Below are 26978 nucleotides of genomic sequence, written 5' to 3'. Positions count from 1 at the left end.
AGACTGTTACAAGAGACAAAGAAGTACACTGCATAATGATCAAGGGATCAATCCAAGAAAAACATATAACAATTGTAAATATATATGCACCCAAGATAGGAGCACCTCAATATATAGGCAAATGCTAACAGCCATAAAACGAGAAATCAACAGTAACATAATAACAGTGGGGGACTTTAACATCCCACTTACATCAGTGGACAGAACATCCAGACAGAAAATCAAATAAGGAAACACAAGGCTTAAATGACACAATAGAGCAAATGAACTTAACTGATATTTATAGAACATTCCATCTGAAAGCAGAATATACATTCTTCTCAAGTACACATGGCACATTCTCCAGGACAGATTACATGCTGGGCCACAAAGCACGCCTTGGTAAATTTAAGAAAACTAAAATCATATCAAGCATCTTCTCCAACCACAATGCTATGAGATTAGAAATCAACTACAAGAAAAAAAACTGAAAAACACAAACACATGGAAGCTAAACAATGTGTTACTAAACAACCAATGGATTGCTGAAAAAATCAAAGAGAAAATCAAAAAATACCTAGAGACAAAAGAAAATGAAAACACGATGATCCAAAACCGATGGGAAAAAAGCAGTTCTATGAGGGAAGTTCATAGCAATACAATCTGACCTCAGGAAACAAGAAAAATCTCAAATAAACAACCTAACCTTACACCTAAAGCAACTAGAGAATGAAAAACAAACAAAACCCAAGGTTAGTAGAAGGAAAGAAATCATAAAAATCAGAGCAGAAATGAATGAAATAGAGATGAAGAAAACAATAGGAAAGATCAATGAAACTAAAAGCTGGTTCTTTGAAAGGATAAACAAAATTGATAAACCTTTAGCCAGACCCATTAAGAAAAAAAGGGAGAGTGCTCAAATCAATAAAATTAGCAATGAAAAAGAAGAAGTTACAATGGACACCACAGAAATACTAAGGATAATAAGAGACTACTACAAGCAACTATATGCCAATAAAATGGACAACCTAGAAGAAGTGGACAAATTATTAGAAAGGTACAATCTTCCAAGACTGAACCAGGAAGAAACAGAAAATATGAACAGACCTATCACAAGTAGGGAAATTGAAACTGTGATTAAAAAACTTCCAACAAACAAAAGTCCAGGACCAGATGGCTTCACAGGCAAATTCTATCAAGCATTTAGATAAGAGTTAACACCTATCCTTCTGAAACTATGCCAAAAAACTGCAGAGGAAGGAACACTCCCAAACTCATTCTATGAGGCCACCATCACCCTGATACCAAAACCAGACAAAGATACCACAAAAATAGGGCTTCCCTGATGGCACAGTGGTTGAGAGTCCGCCTGCCAATGCAGGGGACGCGGGTTTGTGCCCTGGTCCGGGAAGATCCCACATGCCGCAGACCGGCTAGGCCCGTGAGCCATGGCCGCTGAGCCTGCCCGTTGGGAGCCTGTGCTCCACAATGGGAGAGGTCAGAACAGTGAGAGGCCCGTATACAGGAAAAAAAAAAAAAAAAAAAAAAAAGATACCACAAAAATATATCACTGATGAACACACATGCAAAAATCCTCAAAAAAATAACAGCAAACTGAATCCAACAATACATTAAAAGGATAATACATCATGATCAAGTGGGATGCAAGGATTTTTCAATATCCACAAATCAATCAGTGTGATACACATTAACAAACTGAAGCATAAAAACGATATGATCATCTAATAGATGCAGAAAAATCTGTTGACAAAACTCAACACCCATTTATTATAAAAACTCTCCAGAAAGTGAGCATAGAGGGAACCTACCTCAACATAATAAAGGCTATCTATGACAAACCTACAGCTAACATCGTACTCAACGGTGAAAAGCTGAAAGCATTTTCTCTAAGATCAGGAACAAGACGAGGATCTCCACTCTTGCCACTTTTATTCAACGTAATTTTGGAATTCCTAGCCACAGGAATTAGAGAAGTAAAATAAAAGGAATCCAAATTGGAAAAGAAGTCAAACTGTCACTGTTTGCAGTTGACGCATTACTATACACAGAAAACCCTAAAGATGCTACCATAAAACTACTAGAGCTCATCAATGAATTCGGTAAAGTTGCAGGATACAAAATTAATACACAGAAATCTGTTGCATTTCTATACATTAACAATGAAAGATCAGAAAGAGAAATTAAAGAAACAATCCCATTTACCAATGCATCAAAAAGAATAAAATATCTAGGAATAAACCTGCCTAAGGAGGCAAAAGACCTATACTCTGAAAACTATAAGATGCTGATGAAAGAAACTGAAGATGACACAAACAAATTGAAAGACAGACTATGTTCTTGGATTAGAAGAATCAATATTGTCAAAATGACTATACTACTCAAGGCAATCTACAGATTCAATGCAATCCCTATTAAATTAACAATGGCATATTTCACAGAACTAGAACAAAAAAATTTAAAAATCTGTATGGAAACATAAAAGACCTGAATAGCCAAAGCGATCCTGAGAAAGAAAAATGGAGCTGGAGGAACCAGGCTCCCTGATTTCAGACTATATTACAAAGCTACAGTAATCAAAACAGTATGTTACTGGCACAAAAACAGAAATATAGATCAGTGGAACAGGATAGAAAGCCCAGAAATAACCCACGTGCCTATGGTCAATTAATCTATGACAGAGGAGACAAGAATATACAATGGAGAAATGGTGCTGGGAAAACTGGACAGCTACATGTAGAAGAATGAAACTAGAACATTCTCTAACACCATACACAAAAATAAACTCTAAATAGATTAAAGACCTAAATGAAGACTGGATACTGTAAAACTCTCAGAGGAAAACATAGGCAGAACACTCTGACATAAATCACAGCAATATCTTTTTGGATCCATCATCTAGAGTAATGAAAATAAAATAAACAAATGGTACCTAATTAAACTTAAAAGCTTTTGCACAGCAAAGGAAACCATAAACAAAATGAAAAGACAACCCACAGAATGGGAGAAAATATTTTCAAATAAAGCAACTGACAAGGGATTAATCTCCAAAATATGCAAACAGCTCATGCAGCTCAATATCAAAAAACAACCTGATTGAAAAATGGGCAGAAGACCTGAATAGATAATTTCTCCAAAGAAGACATACAGATGGCCAAAAAGCACATGAAAAGATGCTCAACACTGCTAATTATTAGAGAAATGCAAATCAAAACTACAATGAGGTATCACCTCACATGAGTCAGAATGGCCATCATCAAAAAGTCTACAAACAATAAATGCTAAAGAGGGTGTGGAGAAAAGAGAACCCTCCTACACTGTTGGTGGGAATTTAAATTGGTACAACCACTGTGGAGAACAACAGTATGGAGGTTCCTTAAAAAACTAAGAACTACCATTTGATCCAGCAATCTCACTCCTGGGCATATATCCAGAAAAAACCATAATTCGAAATGATACATGCACTCCAATGTTCAGTGCAGCAGTATTTACAACAGCCAAGACATGGAAGCAACCTAAATGTCCATCAAGAGGAATGGATAAAGAAGATGTGGTACATATATACAATGGAATACTACTCAGCCATAAAAACGAACAAAATAATGCCATTTGCAGCATCATGGGTGGACCTAGAGATTATCATACTAAGTGAAGTAAGTCAGACAGAGAAAGACAAATATCATAGGATAACACTTATATGTGGAAGTTAAAAAAACGATACAAATGATCTTATTTACAAAACAGAAACAGACTCACAGACTTTGAAACAAACTTATCGTTACCAAAGGGGAATGGTAGGGGGAGGGATGAATTAGAAGTTTGGGATTAAAATATATATACGGTAGAAAAAGATGGCGGAAGAGTAAGACGCGGAGATCTCCTTCCTCCTCACAGAGACATCAGAAATACATCTACACGTGGAACTTCTCCTATAGAACACCCACCGAACGCTGGCAGAAGACCTCAGACCTCCAAAAAGGCAAGAAACTCCCCACATATCTGGGTAGGGCAAAAGAAAAAAGAATAAACAGGGACAAAAGAATAGGGACGGGACCTACGCCAGTGGGAGGGAGCCGTGAAGGAGGAAAGACTTCCACACACTAGAGGCCCCTTCGTGGGCGCAGACTGCGGGCGCCGGAGGGGGAAGCTCCGGAGCCGCGGAGGACAGCTCAGCCACAGGGGTGTGGAGGGCAAAGCGGATAGATTCCCGCAGAGGATCGGTGCCGACCGGCACTCACCAGCCCGAGAGGCTTGTCTGCTCGCCCGCCGGGGCGGGCGGGGCCGGGAGCTGAAGCTCGGGCTTCAGTCGGATCCCAGGGAAAGGTCTGGAGTTGGCAGAGTGAAGACAGCTTGAAGGGGGCTAGTGCGCCACGGCTGGCCGGGAGGGAGTTCGGGAGAAGTCTGGAGCTGCCGAAGAGGCAAGAGACCTTTTCCTCCCTCTTTGATGCCTGGGCGCGAGGAGAGGGGATTAAGCGCGCCGCTTAAAGCAGCCCCAGAAGCGGGCGCGGAGCTGCCGAAGAGACAAGAGACTTTTTCTTGCCTCTTTGCTTCCTCGGGTGTGAGGTGAGGGGATTAAGAGCACCACGTAGAGGAACTCCAGAAACGGGTGCGAGCCGCGGCTGTTGGCACGGACAGTAGAGACGGGTGTCGGACGCTAAGGTTGCTGCTGCCACCACCAAGAGGCCTGTGTGTGAGCACAGGTCACTCTCCACACCAGTCCTCCCGGGAGCCCGTGCAGTCCGCCACTGCCAGGGTCCCGGGATCCAGGGACAGCTTCCCTGGGAGAACGCACGGCGCGCCTTGGGCCTGTGCAGCGTCACGTCAGCCTCTGCCGCCATGGACTCGCCCCGCCCCCGTGCCACTCCCTCCCCCCAGCCTGAGTGAGCTGGAGCCCCCGAATCAACTGGTCCTTTAACATCATCCTGTCTGAGCGAAGGGCAGTCGCCCTCGGACAACCTACACACAGAGGCGGGACCAAGTCCAAAGCTGAACCCCAGGAGCTGTGCAAACAGAGAGGAGAGGGGGAGGTCTCTCCCAGCAGCCTCAGAAGCGGCGGATTAAAGCTCCACAATCAACTTTAAGTGCCCTGCATCTGTTGAAAACCTGAATAGACAACGAATCATCCCAAGTTGAGGAGGTGGACTTTGGGAGCAAGATATACTATTATTTCCCCCTTTTTTTTTTCTTTTTGTGAGTGTGTATGTGTGTGCTGCTGTGTGAGATTTTGTCTGTATAGCTTTGCTTTCACCATTTGTCCTAGGGTTAGACCGACCCATTTTTCTCTTTTTTTTTTTTTTAAAGGAAATTTTTCTTCTTAATAATTATTTTTTATTTTAATAACTATACTTTATACTACTCTGTCTTCTCCCTTTCTTTCTTCCTTTCTTCCTTCCTTCCTTCCCTCCTTCCCTCCTTCCTTCCCCCCTTCTTTCCTCCCTTCCTCTCTTCCTTCCTCCCTTTCTTCCTCTGCACCTTCCTTCCTTCCTTTCTTGCTTCCTTCCTTCATTTCTTCCTTCCTTTCTTCCTTCCTTCCCTCCCTCCCTCCCTCCTTCCTTCCTTTTCTTTCCTTTCTATTTATTCTACCTTTTATTTTGAGCCGTGTGGATTAAAGGTTCTTGGCGGCCCAGCCAGGCACCAGGGCGGTGTCCCTGAGGTGGGAGAACCAACCTCAAGACACTAGTCCACAAGAGACCTCCCAGCTCCACGTAATATCAGACGGCGAAAATCTCCCAGAGATCTCCATCTCAACACCAAGACCCAGCTTCACTCAAGGACCAGCAAAGAACAGTGCTGGACACCCTATCCCCAACAAAGAGCAAGACAGGTCTACAGCCCCATCCATTAGCAGAGAGGCTGCCCAAAATCATAATAAGGTTACCAACATCCCCAAACACACCACCAGACGAGGACCTGCCCACCAGAAAGACAAGATCCAGCCTCATCCACCAGAACAGAGGCACTAGTCCCCCCAACCAGGGAATCTACTCAACCCACTGAACCAACCTTAGCCACTGGGGACAGCCACCAAAAACAACAGGAACTACGAACCTGCAGCGTGCAAAAAGGAGACCCCAAACACAGTAAGATAAGCGAAATGAGAAGACAGAAAAACACACAACAGATGAAGGAGCAAGACAAAAACACACCAGACCTAACAGATGAAGAGGTAATAGCCAATCTACCTGAAAGAGAATTTAGAATAATGATGGTGAAGATGATGCAAAATCTTGGAAATAGAATAGACAATTTGCAAGAAACAGTTAACAGGGACCTAGAAGAAATAAAGAGGAAGCAAGAAACGATGAGCAACACAATAAATGAAATGAAAAATACTCTAGATGGGATCAATAGCAGAATAACTGAGGCAGAAGGACGGATAAGTGACCTGGAAGATAAAATAGTAGAAATAACTACTGCAGAGCAGAAGAAAGAAAAAAGAATGAAAAGAACTGAGGACAGTCTCAGAGACCTCTGGGACAACATTAAACGCACCAACATTCGAATTATAGGGGTCCCAGAAGAAGAAGAGAAAAAGAAAGGGACTGAGAAAATATTTGAAGAGATTATAGTTGAAAACTTCCCTAATATAGGAAAGGAAATAGTCAATCAAGTCAGGAAGCACAGAGAGTTCCATACAGGATAAACCCAAAGAGAAACACGCCAAGACACATAATAATCAAACTGTCAAAAATTAAATACAAAGAAAACATATTAAAAGCAGCAAGGGAAAAACAACAAATAACACACAAGGGAATCCCCATAAGATTAACATCTGATCTTTCAGCAGAAACTCTACAAGCCAGAAGGGAGTGGCAGGACATATTTAAAGTGATGAAGGAAAAAAACCTACAACCAAGATTACTCTACCCAGCAAGGATCTCATTCAGATTTGATGGAGAAATTAAAACCTTTACAGACAAGCAAAAGCTGAGAGAGTTCAGCACCACCAAACCAGCTCTACAACAAATCCTAAAGGAACTTCTCTAGGCAAGAAACACAAGAGAAGAAAAGACCTACAAGAACAACCCGAAACAATTAAGTAAATGGTAATAGGAACATACATATCGATAATTACCTTAAATGTAAATGGATTAAATGCTCCCACCAAAAGACACAGACTGGCTGAATGGATACAAAAACAAGACCCATATATATGCTGTCTACAAGAGACCCACTTCAGACCTAGGGACACATACAGACTGAAAGTAAGGGGATGGAAAATGATATTCCATGCAAATGGAAATCAGAAGAAAGCTGGAGTAGCAATTCTCATATCAGACAAAATAGACTTTAAAATAAAGACTATTACAAGAGACAAAGAAGGACACTACATAATGATCAAGGGATCGATCCATGAAGAAGATATAACAATTGTAAATATTTATGCACCCAACATAGGAGCACCTCAATACAAAAGGCAAATACTAACAGCCATAAAAGGGGAAATCGACAGTAACACAATCATAGTAGGGGACTTTAACACCCCACTGTCACCAATGGACAGATCATCCAAAATGAAAATAAATAAGGAAACACAAGCTTTAAATGATACATTACACAAGATGGACTTAATTGATATTTATAGGACATTCCATCCAAAAACAACAGAATACACATTTTTCTCAAGTGCTCATGGAACATTCTCCAGGATTGATCATATATTGGGTCACAAATCTAGCCTTGGCAAATTTAAGAAAATTGAAATCGTATCAAGTATCTTTTCTGACCACAACGCTATGAGACTAGATATCAATTACAGGAAAAGATCTGTAAAAAATACAAACACATGGAGGCTAAACAATACACTACTTAATAACGAAGTGATCACTGAAGAAATCAAAGAGGAAATCAAAAAATACTTAGAAACAAATGACAATAGAGACACGACAACCCAAAACCTATGGGATACATCAAAAGCAGTTCTAAGAGGCAAGCTTATAGCAATACAATCATACCTTAAGAAACAGGAAACATCTCGAATAAACAACCTAACTTTGCACTTAAAGCAATTAGAGAAAGAAGAACAAAAAACCCCCAAATTTAGCAGAAGGAAAGAAATCATAAAGATCAGATCAGAAATAAATGAAAAAGAAGTGAAGGAAACAATAGCAAAGATCAATAAAACTAAAAGCTGGTTCTTTGAGAAGATAAATAAAATTGATAAACCATTAGCCAGACTCATCAAGAATAAAAGGGAGAAGACTCAAATCAATAGAATTAGAAATGAAAAAGGAGATGTAACAACGGACACTGCAGAAATACAAAAGATTATTAGAGATTACTACAAGCAACTGTATGCCAATAAAATGGACAACTTGGAAGAAATGGACAAATTCTTAGAAATGCACAACCTGCCGAGACTGAACCAGGAAGAAATAGAAAATATGAACAGACCAATCACAAGCACTGAAATTGAAACTGTGATTAAAAATCTTCCAGCAAACAAAAGCCCAGGACCAGATGGCTTCACAGGCGAATTCTATCAAACATTTAGAGAAGAGCTCACACCTATCCTTCTCAAACTCTTCCAACAGATAGCAGAGGGAGGAACACTCCCAAACTCATTCTATGAGGCCAACATCACCCTGATACCAAAACCAGACAAAGACGTCACAAAGAAAGAAAACTACAGGCCAATATCACTGATGAACATAGATGCAAAAATCCTCAACAAAATATTAGCAAACAGAATCCAACAGCACATTAAAAGGATCATACACCATGATCAAGTGGGGTTTATCCCAGGAATGCAAGGATTCTTCAATATACGCAAATCAATCAACGTGATACACCATATCAACAAACTGAAGGAGAAAAACCATATGATCATCTCAATAGATGCAGAGAAAGCTTTTGACAAAATTCAACACTCATTTATGATAAAAACCTTGCAGAAAGTAGGCATAGAGGGAACTTTCCTCAACATAATAAAGGCCATATATGACAAACCCACAGCCAGCATTGTTCTCAATGGTGAAAAACTGAAACCATTTCCACAAAGATCAGGAACAAGACAAGGTTGCCCACTCTCACCACTCTTATTCAACATAGTTTTGGAAGTCCTAGCCACAGCAATCAGAGAAGAAAAAGAAATAAAAGGAATCCAAATAGGAAAAGAAGAAGTAAAGCTGTCACTGTTTGCAGATGACATGATACTATACATAGAGAATCCTAAGGATGCTACCAGAAAACTACTAGAGCTAATCAATGAATTTGGTAAAGTTGCAGGATACAAAATTAATGCACAGAAATCTCTGGCATTCTTATACACTAATGATGAAAAATCTGAGAGTGAAATTAAGAAAACACTCCCATTTACCATTGCAACAAAAAGAATAAAATATCTAGGAATAAACCTACCTAAGGAGACAAAAGATTTGTATGCAGAAAACTATAAGACACTGATGAAAGAAATTAAAGATGATACAAACAGGTGGAGAAATATACCATGTTCTTGGACTGGAAGAATCAACATTGTGAAAATGACTCTATTCCCCAAAGCAATCTACAGATTCAATGCAATCCCTATCAAATTACCACTGGCATTTTTTACAGAACTAGAACAAAAAAATTCACAATTTGTATGGAAACACAAAAGACCCCGAATAGCCAAAGCAATCTTGAGAACGAGAAATGGAGCTGGAGGAATTAGGCTCCCTGACTTCAGACTCTACTACAAGGCTACAGTAATCAAGACAATATGGTACTGGTACAAAAACAGAAATATAGATCAATGGAACAGGATAGAGAGCCCAGAGATAAACCCACACACATATGGTCACCTTATCTTTGATAAAGGAGGGAAGGATATACAGTGGAGAAAAGACAGCCTCTTCAATAAGTGGTGCTGGGAAAACTGGACAGCTACATGTAAAAGTATGAAATTAGAACAATCCCTAACACCACACACAAAAATAAACTCAAAATGGGTTAAAGACCTAAATGTAAGGCCAGACACTATCAAACTCTGAGAGGAAAACATAGGCAGAACACTCTATGACATAAATCACAGGGAGATCCTTTTTGAGCCATCTCCTAGAGAAATGGAAATAAAAACAAAAATAAACAAATGGGATCTAATGAAACTTAAAAGCTTTTGCACAGCAAAGGATACCATAAACAAGACCAAAAGACAGCCCTCAGAATGGGAGAAAATATTTGCAAATGAAGCAACTGACAAAGGATTAATATCCAAAATTTAGAAGCAACTCAGGAAGCTCAATAACAAAAAAACAAACAACCCAATCCAAAAATGGGCAGAAGAACTAAATAGACATTTCTCCAAAGAAGATATACAGATTGCCAACAAACACATGAAAGAATGCTCAACCTCATTAATCATTAGAGAAATGCAAATCAAAACTACAATGAGATTTCATCTCACACTGGTCAGATTGGCCATCATCAAAAACTCTAGAAACAATAAATGCTGGAGAGGGTGTGGAGAAAAGGGAACCCTCTTGCACTGCTGGTGGGAATGTAAATTGATACAGCCGCTATGGAGAATGGTATGGAGGTTCCTTAAAAAACTACAAATCGAACTACCATACGACCCAGCAGTCCCACTACTGGGCATATACCCTGAGAAAACCATAATTCAGAAAGACTCATGTACCAAAATGTTCATTGCAGCTCTATTTACAATAGCCAGGACACGGAAGCAACCTAAGTGTCCATCAACAGATGAATGGATAAAGAAGATGTGGCACATATATACAATGGAATATTACTCAGCCATAAAAAGAAATGAAACTGAGTTATTTATAATGAGGTGGATGGACCTGGAGTCTGTCATACAGAGTGAAGTAAGTCAGAAGGAGAAAAACAAATACCGTATGCTAACACATATATATGGACTCTAAGGGAAAAAAATGTCATGAAGAGATTAGTGGTAGGACGGGAATAAAACACAGACTTACTCGAGCATGGACTTGAGGATATGGGGAGGGGGAAGGGTGGGCTGTGACGAAGTGAGAGAGTGGCAGGGACATATATACACTATCAAATGTAAATTAGAAAGCTAGTGGGAAGCTGCTGCATAGCACAGGGAGATCACCTCTGTGCTTTGTGACCACCTAGAGGGGTGGGATAGGGAGGGTGGGAGAGAGGGTGATGCAAGAGGGAAGAGATATGGGAACATATGTATATGTATAACTGATTCAGTTTGTTGTAAAGGAAAAACTAACACACTATTGTAAAACAATTATACTCCAATAAAGATGTTAAAAAAATTAAAAAAATAAAAAACAAGGCAAATTTTCCAAAAAAATATATATATATACATATATATATATATATATATATACAGTAGTGTTACTATATAGAAAATAGATAATCAACAAGAACCTAGTTTATAACTCAGGAAACTCTACTAATATTCTCTAATAATCTATATGGGAAAACAATCTGAAAAAGAATGGATATATGTATATGTATAACTGAATCACTTTTCTGTACACCTGAAACTAACACAACATTGTAAATCAACTATACTCATATAAAATAAAAATTAAATTTAAAAAATCTGTGCCCCAGACAGGTGATAAAACTGTATATGACTTGACACACACACACACACACACACACACACACACACACATATAACTGAGTACGAGTAAAACTGGGAAATCTGAACAAGGCTGGTGGATTATATTAACATCAATGTCTTGGTTGTGGTATCCTACTACAGTTTTTGTTTTGTTTTGTTGTTTTTTGTGGTACGCGGGCCTCTCACTGCTGTGGCCTCTCCCGTTGTGGAGCACAGGCTCCGGAAGCACAGGCTCAGCGGCCATGGCTCACGGGCCCAGCCGCTCCGCGGCATGTGGGATCCTCCCAGAACGGGGCACGAACCCGCATGCCCTGCATCGGCAGGCGGACTCTTAACCACTGCGCCACCAGGGAAGCCCCTACTACAGTTTTATAAAATGTTACTATTGGGAGAAACTGAGCAAAGTACATAAGGGATATCTCTATTATTTCTTACTGCATGTGAATCTATAATTATCTCAATGAATATGTAAATGAAAAAAGGATCCATGCATTTTAACTGCTAGGTATTTAACAAATACCTAGTAAATTTCAGAACCTCCTGGGGTTGGGCATTCTGATCAAATCTTAAGAAGGACAAAGTAATTTTGAAGACATTGCTGGCCTTTTTCTTGATTCATTATCTAGCTAAGAAATAGTGAAAGCCCATATCAGGAAGCAAGAAGAAATATCCAGCCGGAAGGCAAGTCTATGTGCCCTGTCAGTTTAGAGTGATAACCACACTGTTTGCTTTGGACAGCCCTCTAAAGTGAGACAGACACCCAGGGGCTGCTCAGGTTCCCCCTCCCTGGCTGATCAACAGTGACCACAAGGACAGAAAGTGTCACGACTTAGGCTGCAGTGGACTGGGATGAGGGCAGTTACCACTCTGCTCTCCTGCAATGCTGTCCACTGAGAGGGATTACTGAAAACCCAGAACAAGGGAGGATTATGTTGCAGGGATTCAAACACACCATACGAGGAACAGTTAAAGAAGCTGGAGAAATTTAGCTGGAGAAGAAAAGACCTGGGGGCGGAAGGCAGTAGGCCACCGATAATAAGTAGTTTTTTCAAGAAAGAGAAGGGCTGTCTGGATGAAGGGGAATTGGATTTGTCTTTTATGACCCCAGTTAGTGGTAACCCCATTGGAATTTTCAGTTATCATCCAAGACAAGAGATATGGTCCACGTTTTCTCTCTTCTAGGCAGTAAATAAAATGTATACTAACAGCAGTACTTCCAAGGGGAGTACTGTTTACATGTTAACATTCCAGGTCCCAGAAACAACTGCTGGCTCCAAAGCCAGAGCCCCTCCTTCCAGGGCAAGTTAGGAAACCAGCGTCCATTGTTCTGACCCGATCGAGGCACACCAAACACTCCACTGTGAGCAACAGTGCCTTCCTGGGAATTCCCTGGCAGTCCAATGGTTAGGACTCACTGCACGGGGCATGGGTTCCATCCCTGGTCAGGGAACTAAGATCTTGCTACCATGCCGTGTGGCCAAAACAAAAACAAAAAAACAAACAGTGCCTTCCCACCTACGCTCACCTCCCAGAGAGGAAGCTTAGAGAATGATCAATGCGAAACTAGATTTGCACCGAACTCAGTGATAACGATTAGAAACAAAAAACCAAATGCGAAGGATATGAGCTAATTAACGAGCCTCACCTCACCTATCAAAGACTCACATCAAAGCAAAGCTTGCAGTCCCCTGGATGTCAGCTGATCCCTCTGCTGCACCCGAAACAGTGATGTAATAAAAGGGGAGGGCAAATGGGGTCAGAAGACTGAGCTGGGCTCTCCCTCCATGGCCTACTGGCTGTGTGACCCTCTGTGATCACTAAAACAGTCCGGACCTCAGTCTCCTTAACTATAAACAAGGACAATGTTTCCTGATGGTCAGACTTATTCAGAAAATGCATGTTCAAGCTGAGGGTAGAGAAGGCTTCCAATAGAGGTTTGTCCCCTCTGAGCCTCTGTATGTTGGTGAACCATACCACCTTCCTTCAAAAAACTCCCTTTCACATTTTAACAAAGGAAAACAGTATCTTACCTCAATAAAAAACATGCCTATTACTACAGTTAATCAGAAACAGAAGCACACATGCACAAACACACACACACACACACACACACACACACACACACACACACAGAAAACCAGAAAATGTGGACTTAATTTCAATCCTGAATCAATAATACTTACAGCTATAACCCGGTAACCCCATCCAGTCAAAGCCAAAATCTGCCGGAAAAATACATCAGCAGTTCCACTGACGGGAGGGAGAAATATGAGAGGACACCTGATATTTCTGGGGCCTGCATCGTAGAGCGACCAGATTTTACTGTCGTCATCATCCACAATAATCTGGAGGGAAAATTATAAGAAAAAAAATGAAAAACCTCATGGATTGGGTTTTATATAGTTATTTCAGCACTATAATTTCACTGACAATTTTAATACCACTGCCTTGGTTGTTACAAGATAATGTGGGGATCACACCAGACTAGCACATATAAAAAACGGCTTTGTCTCCATTTCTTTCTTCAGTGCTGACATAGTCCATGGAACTGCTTTATACTTCTCCCAAGAGCTGTTTTTTCTATCAGTTTTGAATTTTCCTCCCCAGCCATGATTATATGAAGTTTATTTTGTTTACCATTAAACAGTAAACTCTGTACATGGGATCTTATTTCTTCCCCATACTTCTGCCTGTGTGTGTGCGCGTGCGTGCGTGTGCGCGTGCGTGTGTGCACATAGGAGGAGGACAATTTGCAGAGTAATTCTCGAGTGCTGGCCCAGAGGGCGGGCTGGGATCAGCAGGGTCAGTGTGTGACCAGGGGAGGTGAGGGGAAGAAAAGACTCCAGGCTCCAGGGAGAAACTGGGTAGAGATGGGACCCTTCAAGACATGCTTCAGGAGCCTGATATAGACCAAGCCTCTGAGAGGGAGACCTGTGCTAGAGAGGAGGGATGAGGCAGGTATAGGCATCACTGTCCCCAGAGAATGTTTCAAACCATTCAGTCAGTGTGGGGAAAAGGCCCAGGGAAAAACTGGCTTTTTGGGGAAAAGGGGGTAAGAAGGAGGAAGGTCATCAGAAACCTTCCTGATTTTGTGGTTCTTGACCCAAAAAGGGAAACAGATGAGCTGAGACAAATCAGGTGTTTAGCACAGAGTTTGGCAGATACTGAGTGTTCAACAGTGTCAAGAGTGTTAGCTACAGTATGCACTGCGTGACAGTTTACTTTTTCTCTTTGGCTGACTTTTTGGTATTTGGAAAAGTACATTAACTGCTTGAACTTTTGCCAATGCAAATCAACACTTATCCTTTTTACATTAAAAAGTTCAAGGTTCTATTTTCTGAGAGCTCCTAACTGGCAGTGCTGTGGGGTCCATGGTGTCAATGTGGCTGGTGGCGCACTAACCGGGGTCACTGGCCTCACTGGGAGCAGACAAACAGGGCAGGGCAAAGTCCAGAGGGCCCTAACTGAAACCTTCTGTACTTCCCCGGGTGACAATATATCTCATGATTATGTTTTTGCCCTTGGTATTTGCCACTCACATTTTTGCTTTCCCTTTTTCTTTTTGCTATGATTATAGTAAAAAAATCTCAGTAACCTCTGACAGTAGTATGCAGTAAATTCCAACCTTAAAGTAATAAAATTCATATGAGATAAGATATTCAGATCTCTGAAATGAAAATCTAGCACTATGAAATTTCAAGCAAACTTTTCATGACTTGTGGACCAAACTGACCAAAGGAGAAAATTACATCAATGAAACTACTACTTCCAAGAATATTTAGTTAAGTTTGTGTTGTTTGGGGTCTGGTGATCAGCTTGCTGAGTGAGTCCATCAAAAGGAGCTCACATGAATTACTTGAGGGGATGGGACAAGACAGAGGGAGTCTGGGGGCAATTCTCCTAGCATGGGCAGTAGTTCCTGGGGTAGCAAGAAGAAAGGCGGTTCCCTTTGGTAAGCTGACAATTAGTTCTGGCTTTTTTTTTTAAGGAATTTTTTCCTTTTTTAAAAGAAGTTAATTTTTGGCTGCGTTGGGTCTTTGTTGCTGACTGTGGGCTTTCTCTAGTAGAGGAGAGCAGGGGCTACTCTTTATTGTGGTGTGCGGGCTTCTCATTGCTGTGGCTTCTCTTGTTGCCGAGCATGGGCTCTAGGCGCATGGGCCTCAGTAGTTGTGGCTCACAGGCTTAGTTGCTCAGCGGCATGTGGGATCTTCCTGACCAGGGATCAAACCCGTGTCCCCTGCATTGGCAGGCGGATTCTTAACCGCTGTGCCACCAGGGAAGCCCAGTTCTGGCTTTGAAGCCAGATTAATTTGATTTTAATTCAAACTTGACTAGACTGTGTGACTTTAACATGTTAACCTCCATGAACCTCAGTTTTCCCATCTGCTAAGTGGGCACACCACTATCCACTTTGTTAAACTGTTGAAAGAATTAAATAAGATATTTGGGGACTTCCTACAACAGTGCCAGGTATATAGCAGGTATTCTGTCTATACTTGGAGACTGTACCTCAAATTTCTATATGAAGTGTAATTCTGTTATCAATTCAAACTTGCATGATACTTCCACAGCTATCTATCCTGACAAAATAATTACAACAGAGACATAGATGTTCTTCAGATCATAGTACTCTAATATTTCTGCAAGGGGATCAGCAAAGATTTTATTCTGACACAACTTTTGTCTAGTGTGATCCCCAAACATTTGCGATTAAATTGGGACTCAGAGTCAACAGACTTCAATGTAAGTGTTTAGCATTTTTAGACATCCCAGGCATATAAAGTTTCCAAAAGATGACTATGGCAGAATGAGTATATATCATGGCAAACAGAGGATCTATAATGTGACTCACTGTAAATCTTAAATCTGAGGAACAGGAAAATGCTTTCTAATAAAATCTAACTGCACTTACTGTACAGTTGCAGTTGCTGTAAGCTTTCTACTAAACTATACAGAGGAGTACACATATTCCTGCTTGAATATGTAAAAACAATTATAAAATAATGAGTACAGTTATTCTCACTTTTACTCTTGAATGAGTCTCAAAAGTTGATTGTACTTGACAGGGAAGGGGTGAACTTTAGGCTCTGCAACCCAGTCACAATACTTGGCAATACCCTTTGCTCTCAAACACTACTAAGACATAACATCTAAGTCACACATAAAAACAATTACAAGATTTTCCAGATAAGAGGTGTAGTAAAACCATACATACCTTTTTAAGGGGGACTGTACTTCTAAACCAGTTATAATCAGGAGAGACTTTAATCTCTCCCATGATTAGCTGAAATGGAGGTTAACCCTGAAATAAAAGCATGTGATGTTTCATGTCAAGAATTCATGTTTATATCAGCACTAAATGTAGAGTCTGGTTTAGCTCTACCAACAATACTTTAAAGAATAAAACTGAGGAAATGGGCTATTTCACCTTGTTGGCATATACTTAAACTACAGAAAACAATTTGGTGAAAACCTATAATCATGGAGCAGGAAGGGCCCTGAGAGAGAATTATTCCAACCCTCTTAGTTCCTCCAGAAGAAGAATCTGGTCTAGAAAATTTTAATGACTTACCCAAGATCCCATGGCTATTGCAAAACCAGGACCAGACGCAGGACAGCCTTTTCTGACACCTGACTGTCTGTCCTAGTTAAATGATTCCAAATGCAGTAGCATAACCTATCTTTTGACAAAATCTTAAGAATCTATGTTAATAAAGATATTCCTGTCTGATAAAATTCTAGAGAACAGTCCACACTAGAAAAAGGAGTTAATGTAAGCCTGCTTCTTCATAAATTCATAAAATGCCATAAATCTCACTCTAGGGGAACATAGCTTCAGAAACTCACACATAGTTTTTAATGCAAAATACAGGAAAACTTGCTGTTCACATGGATGTGGTTAAAAGTGATATAATGTACTCTGAAAGATCCATGATAAGATACCAGAATAGACCTGAAGGCACAATAACTAGCAACAAAACAAAACATGTGCCTTTAGAAAAAATGTGTGGTCTTCTGTTGTGAGATTAGTGATTTCCAGCTTTTATAGCTCTGTGACGTTAGAAAAGCCACTGACCCTTTTTGGGCTGTTTTCTCATCTGTGACTACTTCACCACTCTCTCTCAAAAGCGTAGAACAGTGCTTGGTACACAGCAGGCATTATCTGTTGACTAAATAAATGACTACATCCTAAGCAGGCCAAACTAGGCAATCCTAGAGTCCCTTTTAACCCAGGTACCTACGAGCTTTCCATTAGCTGGGCATCTTCAACTTAAAGGCTACCCCTCTTTGCTCAGGGATCTGTGTTGTGTTGTAACAGGAACCTGAAAATTATAGTTCCTTGTTGCAGATTCTTATTGCCCAATGAAGAACTTCCACCCATCAGTTTGGAAGGATTCAAATGTTTGTTTGCATCATGTCCTCTATCCCAGCACAAGCCTGGATTTTCCTAGCAGGGCTAGGATGAGTTTGAGACCCTAGGACTTAACTCCTGGGATGACTCTGAACTGCCATTTTAGAGGGGCTTCTCTGGACTGGTCAGGAGTTGGGGATTCTAAAACCAACGAATCTTCCTCCTTGGCCCTCCAAATCTTCTCCCTCAAGAACACAGGGCACTGAGCAATCTCAATTGCTACCTCTAACCTTGGGGGTTACTAAACTGAACCCCAAGGAGATGGTAAATGTAGACATCCAATATTAAACTAGGTTTATAACCTTGACACTGTAATAATGGTCTCTTCTCTCAAGGCTAGTATGGTACTTAGAAAAGTTTATTAAAATCTTAAGTGGCTCTAAAATATCAAGAAAATTATCAGCCAGTCTTATGCTGAAAATCAGTGTGCACAGATGTAGTTCTTATTCATACTGAAATAAAGAAAATCATTCTTTGCATATTCATTTTCTCTTAACAAATATTAACATGTTAAAAAAATTGAGGCCATTTGAACTACAGCCTTTCTCTAAGCTGGTCACTGCTTTTAATTGAAAGCAACTAGCCCATATAGTTAATTCCAGAATATTTTCTACCTGGACAGACTTGAAATATTCCTATATCATCTAAATATTGCCTAATTGAGACATTTTCTAGTAATGCAATACTATAAACAATCACTATTCTACCGGCGGAAATATGAAAAACATGTTTAGAAAAAAAACCCCTACTCAACAGATTTATAAAACACTTTAGCTAATTAAAGCCAGAAAGAATGCTTCTAGATTCACCAAACTTGGGATAAAATAAAGTATTCATAGTTTGAATCAGTTGCAATCTACAAACCAAACTACCATACAAATACACATACACACATCATTCACAGGCACACACATTCACTGTCATCCACTTCTTCCCTCAGCACTAAATAGAAAGATGTTCCTCACCACAGAGTCCTCAGTATTATCCACTACCACCCAATATTATAATATTTTATAACTAATGTTGCTGGATGGAGAGATTCCACCCAACTGTGACTAAATTTTTGTAGAGGCAAGTGACTTTAACACTTGTGCTAGTTTGGCAGTACATGAAAGCTAAGATAGATACCAAATGTTGCATCTGACCAACTGACGTTTAAGTGGGAAAAAAAAAAAAAACTGCTGCAAAGGGAAAGCAGCTGTGAGTGGCATGAAAAGGAAGTTTGTTCTCCCAGCTCTCTCTTTCATCCACTTCAGGGGAATACTTTTCCAAGTCACAAGGGGAACACTCTGCAGAGGGCAAAAAAAAAAAAAAAAAAAAGGTTCACTGAGACTGTAACTCAACTGGTCAGTATTAAATAAGAAAGAATGTGGACCACGAACTCAATGCTGATTTGATCTCTCACAATTCTTCACAAAAACAAAAGCACCTGTTCATGTTGCTGGGAAAAGGGCTGCAGGAATTTTGCCTTAATCCTGCCTAAGGAAACCCCTCCTCAGGCAGTGCTCTGGACACCGGGGCCTCTCTGGCCCTTGTGCTGCTCGACAATTAAACTGCTAGTTGTGAGAGTGCACCAAGAATTACGTGCACTTATCCCTCAAGGTTTCAGCAGAACCAGCCAATTTACAGTCCACTTATCCCTCAGGGTTTCAACAGACCCTGCCAATTTAGTCAGTGAAATTGCCTTTACAAATGTTTAAGTCATCTAACCAATTTAACTAGTCAGATGTTTTATCCTTTATCTCAATCATATGATCGTCGTATGGCCAATCTATGATTATTAACACCAGCAATAACGAAATATTAGAACCTGAGAGTCTCTGGGCAATGCCATTGGCTTTTTAATGCAAGCCTCCATACCTCACCACACCAGTACAGAGCTATTCTTTTTTTAGGTTTCCTCAGGGGAAGATTTACCCCTCTTTTCTTCAGAAACTTATTCCATTATCTTCTAAACCTCATGGGAGGAAAAGCTGACTACTTGACATTTCGACGGTGACACCTCATCTTGTACTCTTAGTATAAAAGCTTTTGTAAATTTGCACACAGCTGTTCTATCACCCCTCAGTCTCTTGAAGCTTTGTGCCAACAGGAGCTGGAACATTGTAGGTGGAGACAAAGAAGCAGCATAAATGCAGAACTTATGACTCCCTAGGAAAAGTGAGACAGCCTAGCCCTGCTACTTTCCTCATGCCTCCTTCACAAGCCTCACACCTGGCCCGTACTCAGCAATGACAAAGGCATTTATCACTTTCAGGCTGAGGTGCAATCTCCAAAATAACTAGTCTGCTCAGAGTTCTTAAAAGTTTACAGGAAAAATATGTTCCTGGGCTGCAGCACTGTAGCCCCCAAATGGTATTACAGTTGTGTGCCCAGATCAAGCGCCCCACTGCCCACCCCAGGCGACCCCCACACAGACCTCCACCTTCTCCCAGTCCCACTGATGACAGCTACGCAAAGGCAGGGGCACAGGCACACCAATCCCCCCCATGAACTCAGACTCGACCTCAGACACACACAGGGACATGCAATCACGTGCATGGTCACATGAACCGACCTACTCAGGGCCACAAACTCACACCAACAGTGGTAGCCGCGCACACTACAAACCATACTCACCTGCAGCCACAAACGCGTCACACACCCACATCCCCCGCTTCCCAGGACCTCGCCCACCCCTCACCTGCCGTGGCCGCCCCCAGGTCCCTTTCCCTCCTCCCCAAGGCGGCTCTTCCCTCCACTACGGGTGCGGGCCTGGGAAGCTGCTGGGCCCAGGTCGGGGCCGGCGGCTTGAGCGCTCGGTACCCGCAAGCGCTGTGGACCTTGGGGACGCGCTGGAGGGCCGGCCTCCGAGGGGCGGGGAGCGCAGCCAAGCGAGCGTCAGCCACCGCCCTCACTCCTCCCGATCTCTCGCGCAGCTGGCTTGAGCCTCGCATTTCCGGGTTCGGGGGGCGGGGCCACGCCGCGAGGAAGGGGTGGAGCTGCGTGACTCCGGCGGTCACCATGGCGACGGGGCGGGTTGGACCACAGGGTGAGACTCCGTCGCTCTATTGTACATCCTGCCGGGTGCGGAGTCGGCATCCGCTCTGGTGGTGGCGGCGAGCGCCGGGAGGAGGTCCGAGGAGCCCCTGGGTCAGTTCTAGGTCACCCATGTGACGTGAGCACCTAGGGAGAGGTCGTGGGACTGGAAGAAAGGGGCGCCTGACCCTTAAGATCTGCCTCCGGCTGCAGTTCGCGCCCTCTTGGAGGAAGCAGATGCCGACCTTTTCTCTCCTCCGTGTAAAGCTTTGAGGGGATCCCTTTGGGTTACAGGCTTTGATGAACAGGGCTTTGTATACTCTCTTTTCTTGGCAAGATTTTTTTCCTTTGGCACAGCTACAGACGCCCTCCCTAATCCTCCACTGTAACGCCCCCACCTCCCTTCCCAGACTTGTGCTGAGGTCCTGGGGATTTCCGGGAACAGCTCCCACTGAGCCTCCAGCTCCTTCATCACTTTCCCTTAAAGGAATAGAGAATATTAATCTATTTATAGTCATTTTTCTTAAGATGTTGCAGAGGTCACGACTCTCCTTTTCAGCAAAATATTTGGAGGTATGAAAAGGTTGAATAACATGTAAATTTCCTTGTTGGAAGTTTTTTAGTGAGCCTTCAACATGATCCTGCTGAAAATGCCTCTCCCTAATCTGTGTTAGGGAAAACCTGTACCCTATTAAAGGCCTTTGCCTTTACCCTGGCAACTGTTTTGGGGATTAAGGTCAGGGGAGAATCCAAGTAAATTGCATCCTAAGTCATGACCTCTGCCCTCCTGCTCAGGAGCCTTGGTTCCCAGTCTAGAACTTGGACAAATCCCAAACGAATTTCCCAAGAGCACAATAACATATCCGCCTTTTTTTTTTTTTTTTTGCGATACGCGGGCCTCTCACTGTTGTGGCCCCTCCCGTTGCGGAGCACAGGCTCCGGACGCGCAGGCCCAGCGGCCATGGCTCACGGGCCCAGCCGCTCCGCGGCATGTGGGATCTTCCCGGACCGGGGCACGAACCCGTGTCTCCTGCATCGGCAGGCGGACTCCCAACCGCTGCGCCACCAGGGAAGCCCCCACGCCTTTTTTTTTTTTAACCCCAAATCACCTTTTCGGAATTTTGAGTCAGAACAGAAAATGGTCTTCTATTATAAGCACCACATTGGTGCTATACGGGGAATGTTTTTGTGGAAGATTTTTACCTTTGGGACTTTTTCTAAAAAACTTGGAGAGGTTTAATGAATGGAATACCTGGCAAATCACTGGTTGTATTTATGTAAAATCCATTACGGGTACTCATTACACTGTTTTCCCCAGTGGGCTGGGAGCTTTAATTTAGAGCAAAGTGAACAGAGTGATTTAACCAGTGCCTTAGCTATTATGACCTGGTTCATAATAAGTACTAAATGTGTACTGAATGAACTAATTAGCAAATAAAGAAATCTATCCGCCTGTATTCCTAAAGCTGTATTCCTTATATCCCATACTCCCAGACTTCATGTGAGTATCAGCCCTGAAGAGACATGAGCTATGGATGTGCCCAAATGTATTAGAAGTCCTTATTCTGTTAGTTTGGTAATAATAATTTTTAACTTGACTGTTGATAATGGAAAACTATTTCACTATGTAGATACGTTTTGTTATATGTATACTTCTATTAAAAGATCAAACCCTGGGCTTCCCTGGTGGCGCAGTGGTTGAGAGTCCGCCTGCCGATGCAGGGGACACGGGTTCGTGCCCCGGTCCGGGAAGATCCCACATTCCGTGGAGCCGCTGAGCCCGTGAGCCATGGCCACTGAGCCTGCGCGTCCGGAGCCTGTGCTCCGCAAAGGGAGAGGCCACAGCAGTGAGAGGCCCACGTACCACCAAAAAAAAAAAAAAAAAGATCAAACCCAAAATAATGAATGTTTTGTTTCCCTTAGAAAAGGAACCCATGGTCATGTTTGGATCTTTAGTTGGTTCATAACACATAGCAAGCACATTGTCCTTTCCCTAATCTGAACAAGAAACATTTAGTAACTGAATTCCAGCTGTCCTGTAATACAACTGCAGGAAGCAAACTTTTAACCCAGGGCAGGCCACGGTGCAGGCAGACCTGGTGGATATGGCTGGGAGGGTTTGCAGCTGTCATGGTTGGGGTCTGCTAGATGGTTTCCACAGCACCAGTCCCTGTGTGAGAATCTCACTTTACAAACTGGAATGTTCACAAAATACTCTGTGAACACCAAGCAAAGTAAACAGGTGGCCAGCTGGTTCTCAAAATTGCCCAAACCCAAGCTCTTTTCCTCAAATTTATCTTTTGACAGGATAATATTTGTTTTAAAACACATGTGCAAAATAATCCTAGATATCTCTCTTATGCACATATACATACCAAACAGAGTAGTGGTTACCTCTGAGGGGAAACTGGAAATAGAAGGGGTGTTGAAGGAGAAGCTGGCTTTAGATTTAGTATTTGAATTTATATAAGCATGTATCCATATGTTATTGTGTGACAAAAAATTACTTAAAAGCAACTATATTCATGCTTTAAATGCTGCTGTAAACCTGCTCTAAATCCTTCAATAGCTCCCCACTGCCTTCAAGCTAAAGTCCAAAGTGTATGGGCTACAGCAGGTCTGACTCTCTCAAAGGGCCCATTACACCCTATGAGGTCTCAAACCTCTAGGCATTTGTGTATGCTCTTCCCTCCACCAGAGTGAATTTCCCCTATTTTGCTCCCAGGAACCATGTGTGAAAAAGTAAAAGAGGAGCAAAACACTTAATTTTTCACACTAATACCAATTCTTGGAATACCATCCTTTTAAGCTTTCCAGGGTACAATCGACTGCAGTGTTATATATCAAATTATGCTAAGAACCAAGATTGAAAATGAATGCTGTTTCCTCATTGCCAGACCCAGTCTGTGACATACACATACTATACTGGATTATAGGGATCAGATACAGAGTGGGGATTCTAAAACTGTCCAAGAAAGATACCGACATGACTGTTCTATAGTTTGCTACCTAAAGGTCCTATCAAACAAGTTATATACAGTTATTTATAATTAATAATTTATTATCATTTGGGAGTTAAGAAACATGAGTTCTATCCTTGTGCAAGACATTTCCTCTCTCTAGGTGTGGTTTTCTTTTCTGTAAAAGGAGTTCAAAGTTAGACTAAATGATCTCTAAATTCTTTCCAATTCTAAGATTTTAGATTCTATGTACTTATGAGAGCTATATTACAGAATCTTTACAACAGCCTTTCCTCAAAGCTGCTCTTCTCTGATAATTCCCCCACCGTCACTCCCTTCCAATCAAACTTAAAAAAAAAGTAGCCTGGCCAGTGAGCTGCAACTAAGGAGCCTGCCTGACACAACTAAGACCCGGCACAACCAAATAAATAAACAAATAAAATAAATATTTTTTAAAAAAGTATCCTACACACAAAAATGCCTGCTTATGGAAACAGTATTTTGACTTCTTTGATAAGTTAATATCTGACCATTATTAACTTGGTAAAATAAAAGTTCCTAAGCAAAGGTACCACATCTTTTGTATCATCTGCCAACCTAGCAACTCCTTAATGATTCTTCCATAAATAACAATGTGATAACCTTCCAGAAAAAGCTGCAATTAAAAAATCCTGGGGGCTTCCCTGGTGGCGCAGTGATTGAGAGTCCGCCTGCCGATGCAGGGGACGAGGGTTCGTGCCCCGGTCTGGGAAGATCCCACATGCAGCGGAGCAGCTGGGCCCATGAGCCATGGCCGCTGAGCCTGCGCGTCCGGAGCCTGTGCTCCGCAACGAGAGAGGCCGCGACAATGAGAGGCCCACGTACCACAAAAAAAAAAAAAAAAAAAAATCCTGGGAAACAAGAGCTGCACTATTATACTACAAAATAAAGCAGCTTCTATCTGTAGGGTTCTAGAAAACTTTATGAATTATTAGAGGTAATAAAGACAGTGATTAAATAGTAACCAAAATGGGAAAATCTTTTTGAAATTGTCTAGCCTAGTGCATGCATATTATGGGCACTCAGTTAACATGTGCTCCTACTTCTACATTTCTGAGCACAAAAGCCTAATATATTAAATTCCTTGATCAAGGATAAAAACATCTGCAATAGAGGTAGGGTACCAAAGTGGTTAGGCCCACAGACTGGTGTCAGAATACTGGAGTATGAATTCTAGCTCTATCACTTATTAGCTATCTAACAGTCTGGAAAAATGAGGATCAATAACATTACCTGACTCATAGGGTTACTGTAAATATAAAATGAGATAGTTCAGGTCAAGTCCTTAGCAATGAGACTAGCAATCAATAAATGTTGGCTAATAATAATGGTATTGAGAACCTGCTGTGTTCCAGGCACTGTGCTAGGTACATTACATATACTATTTTTATTCCTCATGAGAATCCTTGCAAAGCAGGTACAATTTTCATTTCATAGATAAGGAAATAGATTCAGAGAGGGTGTGTAATCTGCCTCAGCTAAGGTCAGTGGCAGGGCTCATGCCATGTTTGTTGAATCTAAGACTCTACCTCTCAAAATCATTATCTCTTTACCTTGAAATTGTTTGATAAATATAAAGAAAAATGGTGAAAATAGGTTGTACTTCCTTTAACACAAAGTTTAAAAGCAATAAACATTCTTTCAGCAGGCTTTTTCAAGAGCTCAATTTTATGCTCAGGAACATTTCTTTAGTCCCTCAAATCGAACCAAGAATAAAATCCTTTTTAAACAAAATCTACAGTAGTCTTTGGGTTCTAATATTGTCACTAGCTAGCTGTTGCTGGACCCCTGTTTCATCATCTCCAAACTGTAATTTTGAGTACTAAATCATTGAGTCTTTCCCACTCTAAAATTCTTTTCCTCCTGTTAGTCTAAAGGCATTTCAGCAAGTTGCTGCTGCCATCCAGAGGAGAAAATATTGTTGCAGGCCCAAAGAAGGCATTATAGCAGTGTTAGACTGTGGTGACAAAAATAGCTACCATTTATTGTCTACTGTTTGCCACGTGCTTCCCTGGGCATATTCTAAATGTATTTCTATTCTGCAAGATAGAATATTTTTACGTTCTACCCTTGTTTTTAAACTGAGAAATCAGAAGTAAAAAAAATTTTTTTTTGGTTGCGCCACACACGGCATGCGGGATCTTAGTTTCCCAACCAGGGATTGAACCTGTGCGCCCTGAAGTGGAAGCACGGAGTCCTAACCACTGGACCACCAGGGAATTCCCAGAACTTAAAATTTTTTAAATTTGTCCTGGGTCACCCAACTAGCCATGAGTAACTGAACTGTTTTGAGTCTGATGTTTTTTCAGCAACAACAAGAATCAAAATAGAAGCATCTTGCACAACAAGGAGGCAATGTGTTTGCAAATCCATCCTTTCAGCCAGAGTGCAGAAAAGGCTGTGTTCCACCCTTTCTGGGAGGACCCTGGACCTAAGGCCCAACATGTGGCCCCATGTGTACCTCTTGCTAGTTAAAGCTGTTACTGCTCTAACATACAAATTATTTGTTGAGTGTGATCAAATGCAGATTCCCACATCCAGAGATTCTGATTCAAGCGCTGGAGTAGGGCCCAGGGATCTACATTTTAAACAAGTACTCCAGGTGATTCTGGTTCAGATGAGAAACTGCTCAGTCATACTGGGTTGTGGTCAAGGGTCCTGAAAGAGTGGGTCATCTCATTTCCTGAGGCCTATCTGGGATGTGCACCATTTAATTTTTCAAAGAATGGGCTGTTAACATAGAGATGGCATTCTAAACCTGGTGTTTGTCCTCCAGTCCCATGATGGGCTTGAGGCTCCCTGGATGGGAAACTGCCCTCTATGAGATGGGCCTTGCACTCATGACTCAAGATTTCATACGTATAAACGGTATTTCATGTTGTCCTAAGTGTACCAACCACGTCAATCATGATGACCAGCTTCCCTTTCCAGCTCACACAGCCTCACCCACAGCCCCCTACTTGGCATTAGGCTGAATTGTTTATGCAGGTGGCATCACTGGACT

The 26978-nt window shown here is 41.6% G+C and overlaps 1 protein-coding gene across 3 annotated transcripts in view; it reads right to left on the bottom strand.

Moving 5' to 3' along the window:
* SPG21 (SPG21 abhydrolase domain containing, maspardin) overlaps window positions 1–26978 on the bottom strand; it is a 47290-nt gene that overhangs the window by 19524 nt on the left and 788 nt on the right. Inside the window, exons 1-3 of one of the 3 annotated variants that reach the window (XM_059057798.2) lie at window positions 20641–20931; window positions 16761–16847; window positions 13729–13890 (exon numbers count right to left, since the gene is read on the bottom strand). In XM_059057798.2, coding sequence (XP_058913781.1) covers window positions 13729–13890; window positions 16761–16823 — 225 coding nt within the window. In that variant the 5' untranslated portion in view covers window positions 16824–16847; window positions 20641–20931. Of the gene's footprint in view, window positions 1–13728; window positions 13891–16760; window positions 16848–20576; window positions 20932–26978 lie in introns of those variants that run through there. The other 2 variants (XM_059057800.2, XM_067029647.1) reach the window with 2 other exon arrangements.

Source organism: Kogia breviceps, chromosome 3 (genome assembly GCF_026419965.1).
Source record: "Kogia breviceps isolate mKogBre1 chromosome 3, mKogBre1 haplotype 1, whole genome shotgun sequence".
Taxonomy (NCBI): Eukaryota; Metazoa; Chordata; class Mammalia; order Artiodactyla; family Physeteridae; genus Kogia; species Kogia breviceps.
This window is presented reverse-complemented; position numbering and strand designations above follow the sequence as displayed.